The sequence below is a fragment of the Hippocampus bargibanti genome, linkage group LG01 (assembly GCF_051943395.1).
Source record: "Hippocampus bargibanti isolate YZ-2025 linkage group LG01, ASM5194339v1, whole genome shotgun sequence".
Taxonomy (NCBI): Eukaryota; Metazoa; Chordata; class Actinopteri; order Syngnathiformes; family Syngnathidae; genus Hippocampus; species Hippocampus bargibanti.
Window position 1 is genome coordinate 10,543,595 of NC_142734.1, and position 17,768 is coordinate 10,561,362.

At 40.5% G+C, this 17,768-nt stretch overlaps 1 protein-coding gene across 1 annotated transcript in view; it reads right to left on the reverse strand.

Annotated features, from left to right (window-relative positions):
- Nucleotides 1–1,049: 1,049 nt before the first annotated feature.
- The window catches only part of bltp3a (bridge-like lipid transfer protein family member 3A), an 18,470-nt gene continuing 1,751 nt past the window's right edge, over nucleotides 1,050–17,768 (reverse strand). The window contains exons 3-21 of the mRNA XM_088995435.1: nucleotides 16,575–16,613; nucleotides 16,332–16,423; nucleotides 16,076–16,265; nucleotides 14,913–15,053; nucleotides 14,580–14,750; nucleotides 14,189–14,369; nucleotides 14,022–14,108; nucleotides 13,678–13,848; nucleotides 13,228–13,373; nucleotides 10,923–11,064; nucleotides 9,163–9,356; nucleotides 7,838–9,069; nucleotides 7,533–7,717; nucleotides 6,587–6,726; nucleotides 6,347–6,497; nucleotides 5,986–6,242; nucleotides 5,755–5,863; nucleotides 5,614–5,666; nucleotides 1,050–1,994 (exon numbers count right to left, since the gene is read on the reverse strand). Coding sequence (XP_088851561.1) covers nucleotides 1,878–1,994; nucleotides 5,614–5,666; nucleotides 5,755–5,863; nucleotides 5,986–6,242; nucleotides 6,347–6,497; nucleotides 6,587–6,726; nucleotides 7,533–7,717; nucleotides 7,838–9,069; nucleotides 9,163–9,356; nucleotides 10,923–11,064; nucleotides 13,228–13,373; nucleotides 13,678–13,848; nucleotides 14,022–14,108; nucleotides 14,189–14,369; nucleotides 14,580–14,750; nucleotides 14,913–15,053; nucleotides 16,076–16,265; nucleotides 16,332–16,423; nucleotides 16,575–16,613 — 3,798 coding nt within the window. The 3' untranslated portion in view covers nucleotides 1,050–1,877. The remainder of the gene's footprint in view (nucleotides 1,995–5,613; nucleotides 5,667–5,754; nucleotides 5,864–5,985; nucleotides 6,243–6,346; nucleotides 6,498–6,586; nucleotides 6,727–7,532; nucleotides 7,718–7,837; nucleotides 9,070–9,162; nucleotides 9,357–10,922; nucleotides 11,065–13,227; nucleotides 13,374–13,677; nucleotides 13,849–14,021; nucleotides 14,109–14,188; nucleotides 14,370–14,579; nucleotides 14,751–14,912; nucleotides 15,054–16,075; nucleotides 16,266–16,331; nucleotides 16,424–16,574; nucleotides 16,614–17,768) is intronic.

A 17,768-nucleotide genomic window follows, 5' to 3' on the forward strand; every position in this document is an offset into this window, starting at 1 on the left:
GTCAGCAGGTGGGTGGAATGATGAACCACAGAAACAAAACTTGTTGAAGCAGGTGTTGATTTATTCTGTTAAAATACTTTACACTCACAATCAGTTCACAGAACCAATTTCATATTAGTCTTAAGTGATAAAGACAAATTGCAATATTCCACACAAGTACTGTCCACGGGGTTCAAAACCCTTGCATCATATGGAAGCTCTCACCTGACATCTTTTATAGTTTGTCAAGATGAGTGAAAAAAAAAACAGTGACTATACTCACACAAGTGCAAACACGATGACACTTTAGTTCATGCATGAGAGTGAAAACACAAAAAGACATTACTGACCGCTGCGTTTCTGCACCACACACTTGCTTTGGAGGGAAGATAGAGAGTTGATCAAGTCACAAGCAAATGCAGACCAAGAAGCTGTCACATTCAATTGAATCACTAATAGAGAACCAACTATGAATTCAACACCTGTTCTTTTCTTTGATTTTGGTTGGTCAATAGGTGATATTGCTTCGAGTTGTAATATTCCTTGAGTAACCTTGAAGTGAGCGCATTGGTGGGTTATAACCGCAAGGAGGTCCGCCCCACACACTGAGATGACATAAGAGGTTAGTAAATTCAGTGCCTCCAAAGGCAAAACGGCACAACACATATGACAATATAGAATAGGTCACCATTATAAATAAAGCATTCATGTCGTGAACAACATACTGTGCAGTTTTAGAATGAATGGCTATATCATAATTCTGCATTAAATAGAAAACACAAGCATTAGGTTTAATACATTGATTCTATTTCACAAATGTCCAGAAAAGTGCTTTATGTGACACATTGAATGGGCATGCATAATTAGTACCACAAATTCATCTTTGAAATGTATGATTCCAAAATACTGCAGTATAATAGTGAACTGTGAAATTGCTTCACACTGTCTTACGCTGATGCAAGTAAACTTAACAGGCATGATGTAGCATCACTGTAGGTGTCAATGGCTAATAACATGAGCAGCTTGTTTCTTTGTGAGCCAGAGAAGCTCTAAATTCTACATCTCATTACTTCAACAACACTGCACGGAAATAAAACGACTCCTAAGAGGTCAACTTCGACGTGCCTATGCTTGTTTCCTTTCTATTTCTCAACTTGTGATATGATATGACTATGTTACATCATAATTTTATAAATAAATAATGTATGGGTCTTTTGTGTAGTTAAGATCTACAGTACCAACATTATGCGCTTAACATGTTTTTCCACACCGGATCAACCTTGAACATTTGCACCAAAACTAGGAAGGAATTGAAAGGCTGATGGTTTGTAACTAATCATGCTGTGTGACAACAAACCCCTCCCCCAGTTTTCTGTCCATGCAAATGTGGGCAGAAAACACCTCATTCACACTCTGATATAAGTATAGCCGTTATCTACTTAGCTTGCTCTAGAATTATTTGGACATTGACATATTTAAAAATCCATTGCCTCTTTTGAACGTCATGATGGATTTGAAGTAATAGCAATTGTTTGGATTTGTTTACATCTTTCAAGTGTCCTACACATTCAGCATTTGGGGCCGAAGCATATTTGTACAAATGTGGCTATTTCTGCCCTTCACCGAAAGGCATTTTAACTGATGTATATTCATCATTCTTTAAATTAAAACTGATAGTCAATATTAGAAACAGTTTTATTTCAAATCCACTGGGTCAAGAAAACAAGTCATTGTCCAGATAATTATTCAACAAACAGTAACAGTTAACGGACCAGGTTCCCCTTTAGTAAATGCAGCAATTTAAAGTGGTTATCATGTAAGAATCGCCACTTTCCGGATGTCAACTTTTTACAGTGCGCTTGTATGTGATCACCACAGAGGCATGAAGGTTGATGTGCTCAGAGCGTGAACTCTGGGTCATACTTTTTTATCTCCAGAAGGAGGCGATCCCGGTCATTGAGGGCCTGTGTGAGGGCCACTTGGGAGTTGGAAAGTTTTGACTGCAGGCTTTCCCTCTGTAATGACAGGATAAATAGATCAGTTCTTAGCACAGTAGCTCATCTGTATATGACAGGATGCCGCAAGCAATTTCATCTAATCCCAAGGTTTTCTTTTTCACAATGAGTACAATGTGTAACAAGAAAGCATATTGTCCGAATCTGAAGCCATTGTTTTGATTCTCCAGCAATGCAAGACGTCATGGCATGACGTCACGAACTGGGGGCGGGACTTTATGAAAATGCCCAATTCGCAGGTCAATTTTTTTTTTGCAGATTTTGGACACTTTAAGTCATTTTTATTGGTGTTTTGCATTTGAATAAAAATATACTGCATGTTTTGAGTATTTTAGATGCTATAAAACGTTTTTCTGATATCAGTTAAGAAACAAAAAAAGTGACGTCGGTGTCCTTTAAGTGGACTGGTAATGTTCAAACTTATGGTGGCTAGTAATTAGAAGTGTTAAAATTCATCCCATTTTTAAACTAAATTAAAACCATCAAATTTCAACCACTTAAAGGACAACCGGCACTTTTTTGTTTCCTGACATCAGAAAAACGTTTTATAGCATCTAAAATGCCCAAAACACGCAGTATGAAATTTTTAGTCAAATGCAAAACACCAATAAAAATGACTTAAAGTGTCCAAAATCTGCAAAAAATTGAGCTGCGAATTGGGCATTTTCAGAAAGTCCTGCCCCCAGTTTGTGACATCACGTCAAGACGTCTTGCATTGCTGGAGAATCGAAACAATGGATTCAGATTCGGAGAATATGCTTTCTTGTTACACATCCAGTTATGAATATGATTCAAATAGTTCTGAAGAGGAAAGCATACATGTTTGCAATCGATGAAATAATTTATTCCGTGTCATTTTCCTGTGAGGAATTAATCAGCCCGTTTCCACAGGCTGATAAATTCCTTATATGGAGCTTGGTCGCCTTCTTCTGGCTCTTTTTTGGTGCAACATGACGTTTTCAGACCAAACAAGCACAGCAAAATGCATTGATGTGATGGAAGGACTGCTACAATGTGTCCTTTTTTTTTCGATCAGGGGCGTTCCTTCAGTGACGTCACGTACGGACTCGTCACCAACTCAAAAACAAGACTTCCGGAATATTCAGTGCGAGTCTTAAAACATAAAATATAGCTATATACGGTGGAATCCTTGTAAAATACGCCCAGTAGAAGTCATTTGAAGCAATTTTACAAATTATGGACACAACTTGGCCGGAGACGTCGGTTGTCCTTTAAATATTGGTTCAAAACAAGAAAACATTTGCAAACACCTGCTTTTACTTAGGAAAAAGACAAAACTTAACTGAATGAATTTTTTAAAAAGTTGATGAGTACATCAATCCCTCTTGTGATATTGCGAATCGGAATTGTAGTTTTTTTATCACTATACAATACCAAAAAACCATTAATAATTTGTTTATAAGACATAATTGAGTAATTTATAATGCACCGCAACAAAAATAAAATCTTATCAGATTATATGATGATCAATGGAATAACTGACAGAAAAAAGAAATTTTAAAAATATTGTACAGTGACAGCCTTACTAACACTAATATGAAGCCTGTCTCATTTTGAACACTTTGGCCATCTATGCTACTGTATTTTAACTCTCATGATGATGTTTGTACTTGAGGAGCCATATATTTTTTTGTGATAGTGTCAAAAGTTTAAGAACCATTGTGTTTGTGCGTCACAGTACATGTATGACAGTGACGTGCAGTCAGTGGAGGCAGGGGAGGCAGTGCCTCACCTGTCATCATGGAAAGCTGTCATGGAAATATCAAATGAAAAAATAAATTAAACAGTTATATGTATTTATTGATTTGTACTTTAAAGTTCTTGTCCATTTAACTTCACCGTTTTAGGATTTTTTTCTAAATCGCTGAATTTTCACATTTACCGTTCAAATACTAAGTAGAGATGAGCAGTGAGGCACCAGCCGGCTGATCCTCACTATGGATTGCGCAATCACTATGCTTACTGTGCTGGCTTGCTCTGCAGTGAGACCGCATTGCTGTCCTTCTGCATATCGCTATTAAAGCGTTCAAACACGTTTAGTATATGAACTAAATTTCTACAGTTTAGCTGGTGTATATAATGTAGAGTCATTGTACATTATAAACACTGTACTCCAGTCTTTATTTTGTTTTATTTTTATCAAAACGCTGTGCGTAGGTGAGGCACACAGTTCTCCCGCCTCATGACAGGCAGGGGGCGCTTGTGATTCCAGAGATACTTCTTACTCCACGTCTGCAGAATAATAGAATTAGAGACAGAAAGCTACAGTAAACAGTTAGCAAGTAAAGTGCAACCCTGCAGTCATTTTTTCGTGTTGCTTGGCCTCACTTTCAGAATGGAGGATTACATATCTAAATTGAAAGAATTTGCTAAACTGGACTTTCAATCGAAGCAGGAGGTAATAATTAAAGGAAGACCAACACCGGAGCTAAAAGGTTTGCTTCAGACAACGGGACACAATAATCGCTCTTTTCAGGCGGACTGGTACACACGAAAAGGCTGGCTGTGTGGATGTCCAGCAAGAAACCGCCTTTTCTGCTTTTCCTGCCTTCTGTTCTCAATTTGTGACAATGTCTGGACTCAAATGGGATATTGCGACCTGAAAATTTTACAACGGAGCCTCATCAAAAATGAGCGAAGACTCAACATCAGCATCCACAATGCTAAGGTAAAGGAGAAGCGGGAGATTTTAAAAGATCTCATCAATGCCACCTGCTTCCTTGCCAAACAACAGCTGGCATTTCGTGGAAATGATGAAAGTAAGGGCTCTGCTCATCGTGGCAACTATGTTGAACTATTACATGCTTTCGCTCAGAAAGATGACAGGCTAGCGAGTCATTTTGGGACATCCACTATATTTTCTAGCCTGTGAAACAGAATACAGAACGATTTAATTGAAGCAGTTGGTGATGTCATTAGAAATGACATTGAAAAGGAGATCGGTGCAGCCCCATTTGTTGCTGGAGAAGTAGACGAGATTGTCATTCTCAGCACTGAAAACAAAGTCGGAACAGGACTGATCAAGGACGACTTTCTTCACTGGCAGTGATCTCCGTTGAGACAGAGAGACTTTTAAAACTGAAGAAAGATAAGGAAGGCTTCTACAAAGAAGTTATCCATGCCTTTCTCCAGAAGGAGCGGCGCATGGACTAAAGGTAACACAATAAAAACGTTTTTTTTTTTTTTTTTTTTTCTATGCTACAGTTTGTATATATAAAAAATGCTGACATGAAATTTTAAACAAAATACGTTAACTGTTGCAAATCAAATGGTGAATAAACTACTCTGTAGAGTTCATATGTTTGTAAATCTGACTATGATGACGTCAGTGCCTCACCGCACGTCACTGATGTATGATCATTCTGTTAATGATCCCCAGAGGTGAAATTCAGGCAATGCTTCAGGCAAAGATTCTAAAGAACTTTTTGGGGAGAACAAAGTGACTAATCAACACATTAAAATCACTATAAAACTAATTTAAATAAATCTATGCATTTTCTGAATGTGTTTTTCCTGTATTGGATCTCATTACGTTGTGCGAGTGTGACAAATGTGCCCAATGATTGTGTATGGTTCCGCAAGCAGAGAAATTGCTTACCTCGCATTGCTGTTTACCAGACCAAGAATAGTTTGGACTCTCCAGAACTTCAGCTATAGAAATTTAATACAACAAAACACAACATAAATGGGTAGCATCATAGCATCCAACATTCAGAGATTAAAACGCTGTTTTGCCCACCTTTGAGCGTCATGATGCCATCATCACTGCGCTCAAAAAGCAGCTGATCAACTACAAATGTGGCCGAGGTTGGCAGAGGAGCTGTTGGGTAAATTCTTGGGCTATCATCCTAATGAAAGCAAAAGCAAGAGAACACACAAAATAAAACATAGCATTCCAGCTTTTCATTAGAATCACATTCAAGTGTCATGCGGTCACATTTCAAATTTGCAAAGGACTTCAATGGCTCACCTTAATAGTAATGGTTACATTGTTAAAGTGTACGTTTATTGGCTGACCATCCATGTTCAATTCATCCTCCAAAAAAGGCCCAATGTTTGCGACGGTAGAGGTGAGAAACTCCACGTGACAGTCTTGCACTCTCACATCCACCAGGCCTAAAGACTCTGTTGTTTCAGAGTGCCGTGCTGCAGATGGACCGCTTTCTGCTCGCATACACACTGCAGGAGAGCCCAGGCTTCCATATCCATTCTGCTTGTGGGCAGGAGCTGCGCAAAGGGAATGTTGTGGGGAAGGCAGAGAAGATTAGTTACAAATCAGCTTATCATAAAGCGGTGTGTCGTTAATCTCTGACAGTGGTTTTCTGTGTTACCTTGGATGAGACCAGCCAGCAGGTCAAAAACCTTGACGTTACCCATCTGTACTGAGCTTAGATTCTGGGCTTGGAGAGCTAAAACTTGGTCCTCGCCTTTGATTTCCAATGTGCAGGCTGTCCCATTCAGAATGAGTAACAACACAGAGGACTGTAAGGACCATACAAAAGAATGTTAATGGTGATAATAAAATCTGTTCATAAAATCCAAAACTACACTGTGTGATGCCAAGAACCTACCATATCTGTGGATACATCATCTGTATTAAATGATAAGGAGCTGCTGAGATCAGCCGATGACCCTCCCTCTGTGCCATGAGCCGGGCTGCCTCGGTTGGTTGAAGGATTGACACTGACACGCGCAGAGTCTATCCCAGATTCTGGAAACGTCAAAAACATAGAAGGCCCGACTTATAAAAGGTTTGTATATACTGAATGTATTCATGGGGGAAAACTCGACTGTCCTTGCAAAAAGAGATGTCTGTGTTATTTGGCGTTTTTTTTTTCAATACAGTGTTACGCACATGCGTCCAATTTCCTCACACTCATGTCTAATTTTTTCCGCTTTAAAACAGGGAGTTCATTGTGCACCTTCGGTGTCATCCCTGATAGCTACCTTATATAAATAGGGTGTTGTGCACCATTTTTACCACTTAGAAATTAGTAGATCTCATGCAAACGCCCACTACATGTATGTGCAATAGGTCCAAGTGAATTTAACATCTGTTATTTGGAAAGTAAAGCCAGTTTCCCATCGTAGGGGATCAGTTCTGAAAAATAGCCTGTCTCCACCATTTTCCAAAACACTTTTTCAGGGCCATGTGGTCATAATGGAACCTTTTTGTACCTTTTTGAACCACTTGTAAAACAGATAGAGAACTCATCTAATTGGACAACATAGTTTTAAGCAATGCAACATATAAACTCTAATGCGCATGCCCATTTTCTGATTTTAGGCAAGCAAGATGTGGCAGACCACCACAAAGTTGTGGAGAAGCACAGTAAATTAAGTGTTGCATTTTGTAACACAAATTGACCAAATTCACAATATCACATGTCAATGGGTGACATGCATTGTACGTATTTTGTGGTTGTGAAATTTCATAAACTAAAATATGTCATTTTTATTTGGATCCTATTAGCACAGGACACTGTTCAACAGTTCAAATGGAAATGTCCGAAGTACCTGATTCCATGATAACAACAAATTTGTCTCCGACATCATTGCTCACAGACAGATTTTCATCAGGCAGACTGCCATCGAAAATAGCACTGTCAAAGGAATGCTGGGAAGGCGACTGCTTCATCATTTGGTGCCTTAGACTGGCCACTTGGGAGGGGGACGACTCTTCTGGATTTTGGACTTGCTCCCTGTGAATGTGCAAGAACACACAGTCATCTGTTAAGATTATCAGGCGCTAATAAAAGCCCGTGCTACACAAATGCCTAATAACAATGTCACCAGCTCAGCCGGAAAGCATGAGCACTTACTTGGCATGTGGGCTGAACAGTTTGCTCATCCCAGTGCCACGACTCAATATACTAAAGGCGTCCCTTGTTATTGAAAACGCGCCTTTGGTCAAGTCCAGCGAGGCACTGATGGCATCTTTGGTCACGTCTTTGGTGACATTGATGGCGCTTGATAGTTCTCCCTCCAGGCTGAAGGTGGAGGGATCTCGGGAGAGGATAGGGGAGCTTACAGGTGAGATCTGAGGTGACAGGACTGGGGTGTCCTCATGGAACAACAAGTTATCACCTTCCAGTCCCACTTCAACAGCTTCGCATGCCTCCTCCACGGTACCATCTTGTTCAGCGTGATCAAATGCAGTGTGGGCCGTGCTCAGGGAGGATTCACCGTTTTGCAACCCACTGTCCTCAGGGATCAACTCTATCGAATTATGAGAAGGGGAGGTGTCACAGTCGGTGAGACCTGGGCTGTCTGTCTCTGGAGTATGGGGGACCACGTCCTCAGGTTCTGTGCTGGCTGGTGGTAAGAGGAGACCCATCTCCACTGAGTCCAAAAGCAGGGCAAGACAAACGGTGGCTGGTTTTGCCTTTTGGTCGCGACATTGCTTTATGTCGTTTCGATCCCGACTTAATTCCACTCCCAAATGTGCCATGGAATCCTTCATTCTGAGCAAGGCAACATATTGGTAGTGGTTGAGCCACATCTTGACTGGCGTAATGACATGGGCCATGACATGGATAAAGGCTAGCGCAGCGTCATTGTGGGGAAGTTGTTCTGAGGGGAGTTGATGAGCACGGCTTGGGCTTGTGGGATGACATGATGAACGCCTGACCCAGGCAGCAGGTTGGCATATCCACGCAGACATTGCAAAAGGCTCCACAAAAGGGTACGTTTTGCCCTTGGGGAGTCCTCGAGTTCCATCGAAACCCAGCGCAACACGGGACAGGCTTAGGGACCACACATCTTGGGATCTTAGTTGTTTTGTAACGATCGGCGAAAGTGTCGACTCTCGAGAGTGCTGGGAGAAGATGGATGGTATGGCACAGAAGGCACTGCGGTCTCTGGGGTATGGACATGGTGGCTCGGGCTGGAAAAACGAACAGCTCGCGAAGGTGTCACAGGTCATACTGAGGTCAGCTCTGGAACCATGGGGACAGTGGCGGGTGTTGCTGAAAACCATCTGAGGAACAGTAACAGATAGGGACCGAGGGCGCTCTGGATGGTCCAATATAGAAGAATCTAAGGATATGACCACCTAAAACAAGCAATATAAAACATTACAACTATTCAGACTTTATTTTGCCTTTTTATTTTTTGAACAAAATTATTTTTCAACTTCACAACTCACCTTGAGCTGAGCTGCATCCAGACGGATATCAACATGCTCGTCTGCTTTGCCACTGTCCTGCAAATGGTAGAAAGCTTTGACCTGGTCTAGAGTGTGCAGCAGCCCTCTTGAAAATAGATTAATCCACAACAGACTTTCTGGGTCAACACACAGCTGGAGGCCATTTGCCTGGGCATACAGGTTTGAGGTTGGAACTGGGAGCATGAAACAAGCAGGGATTCAGTTCACATTTGAGGAGAGAGTTGTAAATACAGTAATACCTCATCTTACGAACGCTTTAGCTCATGAACGTTTTGCCTTACGAACATTAAATTCGCGAGAGTATAATCTTGGCAGACAAACTCGTTTTCGGCGGACGAACCAAATCACACAAGCGCTACGGTGGCTGGCGGACTAGTTTTCGGCGGATGAACACCAAACCACACGGTCGAACAGCGCCACGGTTGCTGGCGGACAAGTTTTCGTCACCACCTTTCTTTGGATGCACACATGGTTTGTTATCGAGTGGAGTACTTTTGCTATTATGGGACCGAAAAAGGCCCCACCGCAGGCTAGTGTTAAGCCAAAGAAGACACAAAAGAAAATTACGGTAGAGCAGAGTTTGTGTGACTTAGCTGTGCCAGTACGATTACGCTAAATCGACCATTGCTACCATCCATTGACAACTACTATCACAAAGGTAAATAAAACGACTTGATTGTACAGTGCAGTTTATTTATCTAATTACAATAACACATTTATTATACATAAAATAAGGTATACTGTATTTTGTGTAGTTTTAAAGGACAACCGACGTCACTTTTTTGTTTTTTAACTGACATCAGAAAAACGTTTCATAGCATTTAAAATACACAAAACACGCAGTATGATATTTTTAGTCAAATGCAAAACACAAATAAAAATTACTTAAAGTGTCCAAAATCTGCAAAAAATTGAGCTGCGAATTGGGCATTTTCAGAAAGTCCCGCCCCCACTTTGTGACGTCACGCCAACACGTCTTGCATTACTTGTGAATCAAAACAATGGCTTCAGATTCGGAGAATATGCTTTGTTTTTACACATCCAGTTATGAATATGATTCAAATAGTTCTGAAGAGGAAAGCATACATGTTTGCAATCGATTAAAGAATTACATGTGCCATTTTGAGGCAACATTGGGGGAAAATCTTTCACCCAAAAAAAGAGGCACAAAATGGCGACCTCCAGTGGCCACCTCCGCTTCCACAGGCTGATAAATTCATATATATGGAGCTTGGATGCCCTCTTCTGGCGGCTTTTGGGTGCAACACGGTTCTCAGACCAAACATGTACAGCAAAATACATTGACGTGATGGAAGGACTGCTACAATGTGTCTTTACGAACTCGTCACCAACTCAAAAACAAGACTTCCTGAATAATCAGAGCGAGTCTTCAAACGTAAAATATAGCTATATGCGGTGGGATTTTATTAAAATACGCTCAGTGGAAGTCATTTAACAAATTATGGACACAACTTGTCCGGAGACATCGGTTGTCCTTTAAGGCTTATTCAGTAGAAATGTATGTTTTATGGGGACCTAGGAATGGATTATTTTCACTTTTAATTGTTTCTTATGGAAAATAAATGTTGGGCAGACAAACCTTTTGCCTTACACAAGCTTTCTGGGAACCAATTAAGTTCGTGAGCTGAGGTAATGAAACCAAAGTTCCAATCGTGGAGAAGATGCAGTATGAGCTTGTTTAATAATTGAGAGTGAAGAAGACAACACAAGACAGTTACCTGAGAAACTGGAGCTGTTGGGAAAGTAGTACTCAGTAAACTGCAAATGAACTGCCGGTACATAATCCGGCAGATTCAAAACTTTACGATTACATGACAACAAAGGCTGGGATTTCTTGTTCTGGCGGCTCTTTGTCGACAACTGAATGGGGGCGTAGAGAAATAAAGCCATTGAAGTTTGAGTCATTTGTGGCAACAACAAAAAACATGGCAAGAGAGAGAGAGAAAAAAGAGAACTTACTTAACTCATTCACTACAATTCACAAATTTGTTCAGGTTTTGATTTTTTTTCTTGTTTGGGTGCCAATAAAGCACTGGCAATGGCCTGTGGCAATGTTTTTATTTCAATTCCATGAGGGGCAGCTTTTCCCTTTTTTCCATGTTAGTGCTTTGTTCCAGCTTCAGCTGTTGTTAAAGCGCTATATAAACCAATATGTATGTATTGCATTGTATTTCGAACAGCCGCTCTCATTTCAAGCTCATATAACTCCTGACCCAGGAAATTTAGAAATTAACTCTTCATTTCTGATGAAAGAAGAGAGACTGAGGTTTATTATGCTGCATTGAATGTTTATGTCGTCCTAAAACTCAATATTCTGTGCGTCCTGGAATACGAGTTGACAATGACAAAAACCCTGGCACTGGAGTGGACACATTTTTGCACGTCTGGCAGTGAATGAGTTAAACAAAGACAAAAGAGAAAAAAAGCCAAAAACAGTTCTCTAGGGAAGTGATTTTCAACCCTTGTGCTTTTGTTTATTATGCTGCATTGAATGTTTATGTCGTCCTAAAACTCAATATTCTGTGCGTCCTGGAATACGAGTTGACAATGACAAAAACCCTGGCACTGGAGTGGACACATTTTTGCACGTCTGGCAGTGAATGAGTTAAACAAAGACAAAAGAGAAAAAAAAGCCAAAAACAGTTCTCTAGGGAAGTGATTTTCAACCCTTGTGCTTTTGTTTATTATGCTGCATTGAATGTTTATGTCGTCCTAAAACTCAATATTCTGTGCGTCCTGGAATACGAGTTGACAATGACAAAAACCCTGGCACTGGAGTGGACACATTTTTGCACGTCTGGCAGTGAATGAGTTAAACAAAGACAAAAGAGAAAAAAAGCCAAAAACAGTTCTCTAGGGAAGTGATTTTCAACCCTTGTGCTTTTGTTTATTATGCTGCATTGAATGTTTATGTCGTCCTAAAACTCAATATTCTGTGCGTCCTGGAATACGAGTTGACAATGACAAAAACCCTGGCACTGGAGTGGACACATTTTTGCACGTCTGGCAGTGAATGAGTTAAACAAAGACAAAAGAGAAAAAAAGCCAAAAACAGTTCTCTAGGGAAGTGATTTTCAACCCTTGTGCCACGGCACACTAGTGTGCCGTGAGAGATCAGCAGGTGTGCCGTGAGAAATTATCCAATGTTACGTTTTTATTCAAAATGTTATAAAACATGTATTCATCATTTTCTCCAAATGAAATGTCATTGTTCTGTGCGTCCTGGAATACGAGTTGACAATGACAAAAACCCTGGCACTGGAGTGGACACATTTTTGCACGTCTGGCAGTGAATGAGTTAAACAAAGACAAAAGAGAAAAAAAGCCAAAAACAGTTCTCTAGGGAAGTGATTTTCAATCCTTGTGCCACGGCACACTAGTGTGCCGTGAGAGATCAGCAGGTGTGCCGTGAGAAATTATCCAATGTTACGTTTTTATTTAAAATGTTATAAAACATGTATTCATCATTTTCTCCAAATGAAATGTCATTGTCCGGTGCCCGTCCTGTAAAGACTGGTAGGGTAAATTAATATTCATCCGTGTCGCAACACATAGCTGATTGCCTCGTTCCTCCGAGATTGTTAGTGGTGTGCCGCAATTTTTTTCCAATGTAAAAAACTTGTCCTGGCTCAAAAAAGGTTGATAAACACTGCTCTAGGGGGCTCACTCTACCTGAAGGGAAACTAAAACCCCTTTAAATAACAATTAAACAATAGCACATGGTAATTACATTTTATTTTAGGTTGTGCTTTTATTGCTTTGAATGAAAAAAGTCAAAAATACCACAGGATAATCACATGTGGCCTGACCGACCTAAATGAATGCACATTAGACTCCTTTGTGAAAAAACAGATTTGGATTTGTTTTAAATTTGGATTCGTGTACCACGGCTTTCAAATTCTGTGAATCACTCTACCATTCCTGTTGTTAGCAGCAAACCTTTGTAGCTTGTTCAAAATATTGGCTGCTTGCAGAGCGCAACAGTAAGCAGGTAAATCAAATGAGAGAACGCTAAACTCTTGCCTGGTAAATGTCAACGTCATCCATCCGGACAACCATGCAGCTTGACCGCAATCTCTTCAATGCGGCGTTTGTAGAACTCACGCTTGAGTTGTTTTTGGCCGAGTGTTCTTTATCGGAGAGATCTGATCTTGGACTGGTTGTTGCATCTGAAGTGAGAGAAGGCACAACTAAAGCTGTTTAGGGTGTTAAGACCATGGTGGGATTGGCCACACTTTGAAAACAGTTGAGTTATTTCATTAATTCAATTTTTGGATTGTTTGTGTTGTGATTAGTTCGATATGATTATCGATTCAAAAAAAGATTAATTTGCAACAGCCGTAATTTTAACTGATTTTAACTACTTTAACTGCAAATTTTAAGGTACATGTAAAAAAAGCACAGGAAAATGTCATTTGCAAGACTTTAAATATGCATTTCATTTTACTTGTAAAATGTATTCTGCATCCATACCTCGGGTCCTCCTTGCGGGCGAATCATTGTGTGGCTCAGGCGCCTGAGTACATGGACCCGGAAACCCCAATGACTCTGTGCAGCTCTGGAAGTCGTGCAGCAGTTTGCCCGCCCACTGCGCCTGAGCTTCCATTGTTGCACTGTAGCGTTCCCAATGGCGACATCCATCAGCTACAGAGCAGCAGCATTAAATGGCAGCTAAACGCAGTCCTCAAATTTCGGCCTAATACATAATGCATACTGAACTGATTATTACTATATAAGTGTCATAGTACACTGATTCACAAATGAATATGTGGCAGTACACAGAGGGTAATAAAATGGAGAAGGCTCATCCCACTCACCAGGTCTGTGAACAGGATAGTAGTCAAAGCCCAACTTCTTGAAGGTCAACTGCATTGCACCCTGCAACCCAGGAGCTTCTTCTGGATCTGTCAATATATTGTGTTTGTTGGGAGTGGCAGAGACAGATGCTTACGGTTTTACTTGAAAGCAAGTCTGATTTGTGTACCTTCAGCAACCGAGGAACTGTCATTGCATATATGTAGATCCAAGCGGGAAATGAAAGTGTGGTAAGAAGATTCCTTAACGTCAAAGCGATCAAAATATTGACTCATGTTGCTGGGTGAGACAGTTTGAGCAGCTCTTGACTCGGCCCAAAGGTTGTGGAGCCCAGGTGACGGCGAAGCAGTCTACAATATACAAGTGTTTATAGTAATTATTTTACTTCAGCCCACATCTGAAGTTAACTTGTTGAAGAGAGGAATGCAATTTTTAAGGTACATGTAAGAAAAGCACAGGAAAATGTCATTTGCAAGACTTTAAATATGCATTTCAGATTAAATAAGCACTGGAATGTTCAATTTGAGTTTAAATGACTCAATAAGACTAGGCAGGAGGACCTGCAGGGAATCTGCAGTCAAGCTCTTCCTCTGCTGAGCCGACTTCTCCATGGCCTCGCTGAGGGACTTTGCATAGCGGATGATGGCTTTGAGCTGAGAGTCAGTCAGCACCCACAACAAGTCATCCAGAATAAAAAGCAGTTTGGAGGCCAACACGTTGCAGTCCTTTATCTGAGTGGGACAAGAGAAGATACTTTGATCCTCACATTCGCATTATATTACTCCAAAGTAAAGCAAAATGATACTGCAGCTCACATACTGTACTTTCATGCAATGTTATGTACAACTTATCTGACAAGAGTATCAAGTCAAACAAAGTAGATCATCTCTTACTCTGCGCTTTAAAGCAATGCGGATGCGCCCTTGATTAGTGATAAGCCGCAAAGGGGTACTCCCCAAATCCTGCTCATCACTCTCGATGGCATCTGCCTCGATGCGCAAAGTTTGCCAATTAATTTCCTTGAACGTCAACACCTGAAAAAGAGCGTAGATACACAAGCACACACAGCAGTCAACATGACTGCCATCATTTAAGAAGAGCAGGTGAAATGTGAATCAAACAGGCTTTACTTAATAGAGTTCCGACCACTAAAGGCAAGTTAAATTCAAGCCTTTTTAATTCCATTTTAAAATTGGAGCCTTCACAACATTGCTCCAGGCCATGAATGATACGAATCTGCGCTTAAGAGTTCAAACTAAAACAACATGTATGACATTACCATTAATGGCATTCAGATGTTTCTTTTTTTTAAGAATGTTAATTTACTTAAAGATTTTAGACAATTTGTGGACGCTCCAGCTTCTTGTTGACTTTGCAACTTGGCTTGTAGCCGACGTGTACATTGTGAGCATGAAATTTCTGATCCACTGATGAAAGGAGACTTTGATTCTCTCCTCTTTCACCTCAAACTGCTTTCAACAACAAAGCGTATGAGAAGAAAATGGCTTGGATTGCATGGCTGTCTGTGTTTTGTTAAGTTTTGAATATTATTTTACTTGATGTTAACTATTTTATTAAGCGCTTTATTAAAGCGGCAGTGAAAGTGCTATATAAATCAGGATGTATTATATTGTCTTGTATTTACTATCATAAAATCTTACTTATTACATGACAAGACTTTTTCTAACAATTAAGGCCTCATTTTTAGATTGGCTTGTTTTCTTTGTTTGAATATTTAGGGATTTGCGGGAACCTTGACATAACTTCATTAACTGGGTACAGAGCATAGCAGAATTGGCTAGGGCTAGGCGTACTAATCTCTCCACACAGAGAATTTGACACAGCTTTCGATATGGAGGGTGTGAAATGATTTGATTGGTTTAATTTAAAAGTCAAATGATTTGATTCATTACAACTGAGTAGGATTATGATTCGATTAAATGTGGTAGACTTGTTTTAAGAAGGTATTATGTAAGGCATGGCATTAACTACATGCAGACAAACAGACAAAATAAACCAAATACAATGTGGACAAGATTCGCTGCTGCACTGGTACCTCTCCCCTCTTTGGGTCTGTGATGCGTGTGAAGCGTAGGTCGCTGCTCTGCCATTTAGGGTTGAGGCTGTTGCCTTGCAGCTGCCACAGCTCAAAAGAGGCATGGAAGGCCCGAGCCTGCACTTTGATAGTGATGGAGTTGATCCGAACAGACATGCCCTCGACCACTTTCTCAGCAAAGCCGTATTCACTGTAAACAGTCAGAGCACACGTGAGCCAATGTGCTCCGTTTCAAGCAGGATCCTTGCAGTCTTACCTCTGGCCTGCTGTGATGGCGATAGGAGAGGGGCCATTGGGCGGACGTGGCTCCTCACATGTTCTCATTTCTACCTCCACCTTATCCAGGAACTGCACAAAAGAAGAAATAGAGCAAGGAAAAAAGAAATGTGTGCAAATATGTATTCCAGATAGATAACAAAAACAGTCACTAGAGGAATCAATGGAATAAAATGAGACAAATGATGCAGAAAAGTACTGCAAGACAGAAGCAAATTCTTACCAGACAGATGGGGCTTGTTTTTAATTTGGTCCATTGTATCTGCAAAGAAGACCAAGTCAGTCAAGGTTGTGTAACAAAAATAAATACCCCACAGAATTCTGCACTATTTTACATTCAGTTAACCCAAAGGACACGCGAAACAAAAATGATGTAAACAAGCAAGGCGACACTGTGTGTGTGCGCGCGTGTGTATGTATATCTATCTATATGTCTGTCTGTCTGTCTATCGCTCTTTTTTTTGCAGACTTCTGACTTTGTCTGGCCTGGTCCTGCCTGCAGACCAGTGGTTGGGGATCACTATTGATTTGTATGTATTTTGACAAGAGCTAAAAATGTGATTCCAAATATCAGAACTCATATAGGGTATGCAAAAATAAAACGGCTACTTGGACTTTTTTATACTCTGCTGTGTACAACCAGGTCATCATTGAACATTAAATCTGTTCCCACACCCTAACCTGATAAACGTTAAAAAAAATCACTTCAAATGACTTCTACTGAGCGTATTTTACAAAGATTCCACCGCAAATAGCTATATTTTACATTTTAAGACTCGCGCTGAATATTCAGGAAGTCTTGTTTTTGAGTTGGTGACGATACCTACCGTGACGTCATGTCTGGAACGCCCCTGACCGAGAAAGCGACACACAATGCATTTTTGGGTATTTTGTTTGGTCGGAAATCTTCGTGTTGATCCGTGCTGGTGGCGAAATTAGAAGGAAAACACATAAATAACGCGATGGGGAATCGTTGTGTGTTGCACCAAGACTACTATTTGATACCAGCTGACACAAATTCCCAGCAGACAAATCATCCCATTTCCAATGGAGCATGGGCGCCATATGGACCATGGGCACCTCAAAATGACACGGAAGGACTTCTTTCATCGATTGCAAACATTTATGCTTTCCTCTTCAGAACTATTTGAATCATATTCATAACTGGATGAGTAACAAGAAAGCAACTTCTCCGAATCTGAAGCCATTGTTATGATTCTCGAGCAAGGCAAGACGTCATTGCGTGATGTCACGAACAAGGGGGCAGGACCTTCTGAAACTGAAACTTTCTGAGGTCATTTTGAAGTAGTTTTGGGACACTTTAAGTCATTTTTATTGGTGTTTTTCATTTGACTAAAATCAGCCTGCGTGTTTTGGGTATTTTAGATGCTATAAAACGTCTTTCTGATGTCAGTCA